This window comes from Acanthisitta chloris, unplaced genomic scaffold (genome assembly GCF_000695815.1).
Source record: "Acanthisitta chloris isolate BGI_N310 unplaced genomic scaffold, ASM69581v1 scaffold19859, whole genome shotgun sequence".
Classification (NCBI taxonomy): Eukaryota; Metazoa; Chordata; class Aves; order Passeriformes; family Acanthisittidae; genus Acanthisitta; species Acanthisitta chloris.
In genome coordinates, this window is record NW_008691085.1 from 39,730 (window position 1) to 48,385 (window position 8,656).

The 8,656-nt window shown below is 44.0% G+C and overlaps 1 protein-coding gene across 1 annotated transcript in view; it reads left to right on the top strand.

Annotated features, from left to right (window-relative positions):
• LOC103809282 (CCR4-NOT transcription complex subunit 1) overlaps positions 1 to 7,640 on the top strand; it is a gene marked incomplete at its 3' end in the record, with an annotated part of 42,349 nt that extends 34,709 nt beyond the window's left edge. Inside the window, exons 29-37 of the mRNA XM_009082110.1 lie at positions 349 to 479; positions 1,030 to 1,326; positions 2,717 to 2,857; positions 2,953 to 3,057; positions 3,648 to 3,767; positions 4,591 to 4,782; positions 6,521 to 6,663; positions 7,268 to 7,376; positions 7,471 to 7,640. Coding sequence (XP_009080358.1) covers positions 349 to 479; positions 1,030 to 1,326; positions 2,717 to 2,857; positions 2,953 to 3,057; positions 3,648 to 3,767; positions 4,591 to 4,782; positions 6,521 to 6,663; positions 7,268 to 7,376; positions 7,471 to 7,640 — 1,408 coding nt within the window. The remainder of the gene's footprint in view (positions 1 to 348; positions 480 to 1,029; positions 1,327 to 2,716; positions 2,858 to 2,952; positions 3,058 to 3,647; positions 3,768 to 4,590; positions 4,783 to 6,520; positions 6,664 to 7,267; positions 7,377 to 7,470) is intronic.
• Positions 7,641 to 8,656: the final 1,016 nt, after the last annotated feature.

The window sequence follows — 8,656 nt, forward strand, 5'->3', positions numbered from 1 at the left end:
AAGTAGGTGTACTCAGTTTGGGTATGGGAATGGAAGGGCTAATTCTGCATGTGCTGTGTGTAGCTACTCCTTAGAAAGGAATGAGGCAGGATGATCTCTTTACAAGACATCCAGGATGAAACCATCACAGCAGACAGCTCTGTTAGAATGTGCTGTAGCTACTTCGGAACTAATCACTGGGAAAATGGAGAATGAAAGTTGCTTGATAAGTTTAGGAGGTTTCTTGATTAAACTGTTAAACTTCTGTTTTGTCTGTTCTGTCACTTTCTTGTTTAAATGATAACTATATGCTTGTGTTATGTTTGCTTTTCACTAATGGCTCTATACAAACCTGCCTGTTTTCTCCAGCTGCTTCTACAACTCCAGCTACCAGCACCACCTGTACAGCCACAGTCCCTCCACAGCCTCAGTACAGTTATCATGACATCAATGTCTATTCTTTAGGAGGTTTGGCCCCACATATTACCTTAAATCCAACGGTAAGTGTTAGAGCTGATTTAGTTTGCTGAAAGAATTCTTACCCCCAGTGTTGCCACAGGTCTCAGCTGGTGGGAGCAGCATTTTGTAGACTGAAATTGTTGGTGAGCCACTTCTCATAAGTAATGGAGGGTTGAGCATGAATGAGTAGTCAAGTGGAGAACTTTAGGGGTGATAAGTAGCTACATTTGCAATCTGAGATGGTCAAGTGATCTTTCACTGTGACATTAGGATCCAATTTATTTCTGGCAGTGTGTCAGTTGGGACAGTTGCTATCAGGACTTTACAAGGAGCTTTTGTGCTCCTTTTGACCAGCCAGCAACTTAGCTCTCAAGTTACTCTTTACATTGTGCTCAACTGCAACTTGGTAAGAAAAATTATCATTGGTCCCAGTTTCAGTTTTATTAAATATTGTAATAGCTGCATGTGGAACATGAGATTACTGCACACACTATGACAGTACACTTAGGAGTTGTTCAGAAAACGTGAATGTCTAGGGGAGGTGAGATTGTGGTGAGCTTTATTCCCTCAACTTCCCTACTCCTCCTCCAGATCCCGCTGTTCCAAGCCCACCCGCAGCTGAAGCAGTGTGTGCGGCAGGCGATAGAGCGTGCGGTGCAGGACCTCGTGCATCCCGTGGTGGATCGATCCATTAAGATTGCCATGACAACTTGTGAGCAGATAGTCAGGAAGGACTTTGCTCTGGATTCGGAGGAGTCACGGATGCGTGTGGCCGCACACCACATGATGCGGAACCTGACTGCTGGGATGGCCATGATCACCTGCAGGGAACCTTTGCTGATGAGCATAGCTACCAACTTGAAAAACAGTTTTGCTACTGCACTGAGGGTAAGAGTCATATCATCTGAAGTCTGATTCCAACTTACAGCACTAGGCATCCAGAAAATCAGTTCTCCACACTGTGAACTTGTTATTTAATTACATGGCTTAACTAGCATGGAGATTAATTTACTGGATAAAAGTCTCATGACTTGTGGAATTACAGTGAAAAAACTGTTTTGAGATTACAGCTCATGTCAAACACTCTTAAAATGGTAAGGTGAATCTTAATACCTTGCACACATACTTCCTGACTACCTTTTTATTTTGCCTCAGTGTTCTCCCCAGTTTGATCACATTACAGAAGTATTGGGAGGGCTTAACTTTCTGTGGGGTTTGAAGTAGAAAAGCTGAAGTGGGGAGAACTAGATTGACTCTTGTGATGCCTTGGATTGTTTGATCAGGCAGATTTTATTTGCTTGTGCTGTTGGCAGGTGGGTAGTTAAGACTGTTCTGCACAGCTTGTGCATTCATTGGGTTTTTAGAGACTGTTTGCAGGTTTCTTAATGAACTAAGTTTGAGCTGAAGCAGTAGCTTTCCCTTCTCAACTGAATGAACTGAATGGCCATCATAAGCTGATGGCCAGAACAGCAGCTGCCACCCAGAGTTCTTGCTGTGCTTACCATCAGTGTCAGCAACAGGCACAGGAGCACGGGGATCTCAGAAAGATCAAGGCACAGCCATACTTTCAGGGATTAAAGGAAAAAAGGCTACCTGCCCCTTGCTTAAGGGCATTTCACTATTTCGCATCTGGTGGGGAGTAACAGTGCTAAGGCCCTTATGAGAGATAGGTAGGCCTTAACAGACAAGGAGGTCCCAGTAGATGGGACAGGTTGCCTTTATATATGTATTCCATTTCTAGTGGGAATTGTTGCTTTGTACCCTGAAAAATAAGTCCATCCATTCAGGGTTCTCTCAAAGCAGTCTCTGAGGAGGAAAGAAGAGAATCTGTCAGAAAGGGAACCCACTTAAAAAGGCTTAGGGCTACTTGTTTTGCATTTAGTGCTGTGCCTTCATATCCTTTGGTTACAACCTAGGAAGTGGAAAAATTTCTGTGCCCTGATGTGAGGCCTTCCCTGCATTAGGATCTGCTGTTGTATGTGTGTCAGTCTAAAGCAGGGCTTTATTTCTGTGCCCTGGAGATAGGTAGGTGGAGAAGATGGAGAACTCCTGCTGTTTTGTTCCATGTTGAAAGTCTTTACTGTCATCTTTCCTACATGTTTTATTCAAAGCTATGCAAAATTCAGTTTATTATTGTATATTCCATGAGAAGGGAGTGCAATCCTAAGAGCATTCTCTTTTATTGCTGTTGTTTTGTATAGGCAGTGGTGCAGATTTTAAGGCTAGTAATATACAGGGAAAACTTACAACCTTCACTGATGATTGTGATTTTCAATAGGCAGCCTCCCCACAGCAGAGGGACATGATGGAGCAGGCAGCTGCCCAGTTAGCACAGGATAACTGTGAGCTGGCTTGCTGCTTTATCCAGAAGACAGCTGTGGAAAAGGCAGGCCCTGAGATGGACAAGAGGCTTGCAACTGTAAGTATGGGACTACTGCCATCTAGAAGTATTATATGTGCCTATGTGCATCCAGACTCGTTGTCTAAAATTCAGTGTGTTTGGGTTTTTCACAGGAATTTGAGCTCAGAAAACATGCTAGACAAGAGGGTCGGCGATACTGTGATCCTGTTGTATTAACTTACCAGGCTGAGCGGATGCCAGAACAGATCAGGTTAAAGGTGAGGCCATGAGATGAGTTCTGTTCTGATGCTGCTTTTCTCCCCCTCCTGATAGTGAAAAGTGTATGGTGCAGCTTCAACTGAGCAATCCTGTATATAGTTAGTCTTGCCTAGCAGTGCAGCTGCTGTTAGCTTGATTAGTATGGAAACACAAGTATGTTGTTACAAATTCATATCATTTTCCTCAGTTCCTTGACATTTGAAGTCCTGTTTCTCGTTCTGTGCTGTTTCTCTCACTGAAAGATGACTTGTCTGTTTCATTGTCCCCTTTACATTTTCTTCCCTTAAAGGACATACCGTGTGCTTTCAGCAGAGCATTTCTCTTGTGCATCAGACACTCATGAAGCCAATATTCAGTTATTCCTGTTTCTGGGAATGTGTGTTGCAATTTTAGAGCAAAACTCTCCTGTTAGGAGGTGTGGCAGGAGCTAGAGGATCTCAGTTCAAAGCAGCTGAATCCTACTTCTTGTTGTCTAGGCCACTCTGTTTAAAAATGTGTCTGAGCAGCTACCTGTTAGACAAACTGCCCTCATTTTGTACTGTCCCAGTGCTCAACAGTGAGGTTAATGCCTGTTCTTTTCTTTGCAAAGGTTGGAGGTGTCGACCCAAAACAGCTGGCTGTTTATGAAGAGTTTGCACGCAATGTCCCTGGCTTCTTGCCCACCAACGACTTAACTCAGCCTACAGGATTCTTGGCTCAGCCTATGAAGGTAGAGGTTTCTGAATTAACTGACTTGAGAGTACTGTAGCCCTTGTGGAAACTGTCACAGAACTTGTGTCATTTGCTAGAAGCACTTGTAAGAGTCAGGTATTTGTATTGCTTGGGAATAGTGGTTGAAAAGATGCATTAGTTTTAATGGCAAAATAATAGCAACATAAAACAGTCTTAGGGGTTTGTAACCCAAATTGGGACAAGATCTGCAAGTTATGATTACTACATGTGATTTTAGTATCAGTGAAATATTCATATCTCAGGTTCCTTTTGCGGGAAGGTCATGGATGACAAGCATGAATTTTGAGATAATTAGTAGGGTTTAGTATGCTACTTGATCTTCAGGACTTACAGCCTTAGTGATAGGACAAGGGGGAATGACTTTAACAGAGCAGGTTCAGATCAGATAGTAGGAAGAAATTTTTGCCTCAGAATGTGGTAAGGCAGTGGCACAGGTTGCCCAGAGGGGCTGTGGCTGCCCCATCCCTGGAAATGTCCAAGGCCATGTTGGACAGGGCTTAGAGGAACCAGGTCTAGTGGAAGGTGTCCCTGCCCATGGCAGGGGATTGGAACTAGATGAGCTTTAAGATTTCTTCCAACTTGAACCATTCTGTGATTCTGACTGCCAGAATAGTTTGCTAGTTATTTCCACAGCCTAATTTGCTCATATTTGTGTTTTAAATGCCAGCATAACCAAGCAAAGTACTGCAGAGATCTAAATTCTGAATGCTATAATTTCTGAAGCAAAAGAGTCAATCAGTATTTGAGTGACACACATACAATCCTTGCAAAAATCACTCATTCCACTTTCTCTTAAGCAGCAAGCTTGGGCTACAGATGATGTAGCACAGATCTATGATAAGTGTATGACAGAACTGGAGCAGCACCTGCAGTCCATTCCACACACCCTGGCCATGAATCCTCAAGTCCAAGCCTTGCGTAGTCTCTTGGAGGCTGTGGTGGTGGCTCGGAACTCCCGCGATGCTATTGCTGCACTTGGCCTTCTGCAGAAGGTGAGTGTTAACAACTCTTCTATAACAGCTTCTGTAACAACTTGCCCAGAGTTTGTTACTCATCTGGCTTATGGATTGTCTTGCTGGTGATTGTTTCTTCATGCATCCTGTGGAACTTGTTTGGTGGACAGTACTGAACTGCTGTCTTTGGAAATTCAGTAAGTAAAATTGGAAGGGAGCCATGTGTTGTGCACACAGTGTCCGTCCAGGCTGCTGTGGAAAGGAGCAGGTACAGAATCCTGGGACTTGGAGTTTTGTTCAGATATGGCAAGTAGAAACCTGTTGTAGTCTAGACTGTGATTTCAGGATGATTTGGAGGCTAAAAAGATTTTTGAACTGCGCTTACAGATAGATACTATTGAGCATAGTACTGGGTTTGTAGTGGAACACTTGATGGGTTTATTTTGCAGTAACTGATAAATGAGTTTGCAGGGTGGGTTGATCCTGGCCAGCAGCCAAGCATCCATCCAGCTGCTTGCTCATTCTGCTCTTCTACAGGACAGGGAGAAAACATGGAAGACAAGATGACATGTTCATTTAGATTGTGACAGTTTAGAAGGGAAAACAAAAGCCGTGTGCAAACACAACAAAAATAAAAATCACTACTTCCCATCAGTAGGCAGATGTCAGCCACTGCTCAGAAGGCAGAGCTTTAGCACATCTGACATGTGCTTGGGAAGACAAACATCAGAACCATGAATGCCTCTCTTCATCCTCCTTTCCCTGAGCTCTTATTGCTGTGCACAATGTCATATGATATAGAATATCCCTTTATTCACTTCGGGGCAGCTGTCCTGCCTGTGCTGCTCCCCAGCCTCTTCCACATCCTCAGCCTGTGCACTGATGGGGGAGGCAAAGTGGGGAAGAGAAAGCCTTGATGCTGTGCAAGTCCTGTTCAGCAATTGGCAAAACTCTGGTGTGTTGTCAACACTGTTTGAGCACAGATGCAAAGCACAGCACCATATGGGCTGCTATGAAAGAAATTAACTCCATCCCAGACGGAATTTGTAGGCTGTACCAGGTGGAGAGTGTTGCAGTGAGCTCTGCGAGCTGAGCTGGCACCAGTGCCTGTGTAGTAGTGCAGAGCAAGTGACAGACACAGAAAAATCCATTTGAGACTGGTGGAAGGATACTGAGCTCTCTGTATGAGGAACCAAGAACAGTGCCAAACCAGAAGCCACTCAATGCTAGAGGAAGGCTCTTTGTTCTTGTCTGATAGTGCTTGTACCTATTAAAGGATCCAGTCCTGACTAGGACTTGACCAAAGAAATTGTGTTGTAAGGCTTCCATTTGCTATAGACTAACACAGATGCATCTCTGAGAGCTGCAGCTCTTTGTCTAAGGAACTTGCTCACTTACCTCTGGCAGGTTCTGTAAAACTTTTCTCATGTAGTTTTTCATGAGCCATTTGCAGAATTGCTTATGGAGGCATTGACTTACAGAAGCTGCAGCACAGACTAGTGCAGTCTGTCATACTGTTTGATGCACATACAAAGCTAGTGGGGCATAGAGAAACTGTAGGCTTGTTTGTGGGACTGTAACTGTGTACAGTAAACATATAGATGCCATAGTAGCTGGTAAAATCTCACGTGGTCTTTATCAAGGAGTCGACACAATGACTAAATTGATTATTTCATGCCTGCTGAGTCTTCTGGTGATAACCCTTGCTGATGTAATGTGCAGAAGATTTGGAAGAGGACTTGTTTTTTCCTCTGCTAACAGGTTGCATCTATTCTAGGCTGTAGAGGGTTTGCTGGATGCCACCAGTGGGGCTGACGCTGACCTTCTGCTCCGCTATCGCGAGTGCCATCTGCTTGTGCTGAAGGCTCTGCAGGATGGCCGTGCCTATGGCTCTCCCTGGTGTAACAAACAAATTACCAGGTCAGTTATGAGACATCAGGAACATTGATGTAGCTTTCATCATCTTTTGGGAGTTCCTGTGTTACTCTGAATCACTTGCCTGTTTCTATTTTACACTGCTGCAGTTTGGATGGGCAAGAAATAACTAGCTTTTTTTGACTAAAAAAACTAGATCTCCTGATAGTGCTGCTTCATCCCAGAACATGAGGGGAATCTTCAGTGGAATTAAGCACTGGAGATGCTCTGGGGTTTCCCCCCCTCCTCATATTGCAGAGAATGTCTGTATGCTGTCACAAACTGTGGCATGGCATATGCCTGTGGCAGAAGCACTAGTGCTTCAGCTAGGCAGATGGGCCACTTTGTCCTTGGAAAGAGAGGCTTCTTTCACTGAATAAGCTGAAACTCTTGAAGGGCTGTTGTGACCAGTTGTCCTGGGCAACAGGTGCTCGAGTCTGACTGTTCTGAGCTCAAACATTACCTTAGGGAATGCTCTGGAAGAGTCTTCTTTTGGAGCAGAATAATGAAACGCAGTGAATGGCTTGGTTTCTGAAGTATTAGATTTGAATTGCTTCACTTAAACTGTGTTGTTGAAGTACATTTTTTTAAAACAAGTCCAATTCTTCAGGTGCCTGATTGAATGCAGAGATGAGTACAAGTACAATGTGGAAGCTGTGGAGCTGCTCATCCGCAATCACCTCGTTAACATGCAGCAGTATGACCTTCACTTGGCTCAGGTAAAGGCAACCTGCTCTTTTGGAGGAGAAACGATACAATCAGTCCACCGTAAGATTTGTGGTTGAACTTTAATTGCCTTTTTCATGTTGACAGTCCATGGAGAATGGCTTGAACTATATGGCTGTGGCATTTGCCATGCAGCTGGTAAAAATCCTGTTGGTGGATGAGAGAAGTGTCGCCCACGTTACAGAAGCAGATCTGTTTCACACCATTGAGACACTCATGAGAATTAATGCTCACTCCAGAGGAAATGCCCCAGAAGGGTGAGATTGTAATACCTTTTTTTTTTGGTGCTCATTTATGATTTAAATGTTATATAGGCAATGTCTCATATCATTCGATCATACAGCTTGAAACCTTCTCTAGGGCTGCAGTCCTGTGTTAGTTTAAACTGTCACTCTAATGTAAATGTGATAATTTTAGTCAAAATAGAGGCAGCTGCAGCATCATGTCAAACTGAATACACTGTGCTCCAAAATGTGGTACCGAGAAACTTGCTTGAATTTCTGCTTTATCTCAATTTAGCCAGTGTTCTTGTTCAAATCTTACATATCTAGGTATTAATCAAATTGGACAATTCTTTATTTAGAGCCTACAAAGCAGTCTTCCAGTCTCATATGGCTTGTGTATCCACCAGCAGATGTTGCCACAGCATCTGGAAATATCTGTGGGACTTGCAGACTTCCTGTTACTAAGGTGAAAGCAGTTGTTGCTGGGTTTGAGAAAGACATGGATTGGAGCGTGGAAAGAACTCTAGGTTGCTGTGAGAGCAGCCAGCAGCTGGCTCGTGGCAGGGGCACCCGCACAGCTGCTAGTTGGAGATCCCAAAGTCCAAGTCCTTTTGCCTGCAGTTGATGTGGATAAAATGTCTTTACTGTATGACATGACTTACCATGCTGCCAAATCCAGTGCTCTAGTCAGGCTGTGCAGCACTGGCATCCCACTATCTGGGAGCATTTTAAGGCTTCTGAAATCTGTGGAAGTGAAGCTGTTTCTGGTCCTTGTGGTGCTGCTTTGCAGCATTCTGCTGTGCAAATTGGAGTGGAACTTCAAAGCTTGTCTGATTTCTGTTGAAGAATGGCTAAGGGAACAGGGGCACAGCTCCCAGAGAGCATTGTGCGAGCAAGAGTCGAGCCAAGGTCTGTGGGAGCTTTGAGCATATAACTAAGAAGTAGGCCTCAGGAGTTTAGCTTCTCAGCATTAGAAGTTATTTTTGCAGCATAATGTTGCAGCCAAAGGACAAGCTATCTGGGAAAGCTCAGCAATGTTGCAAACCCAA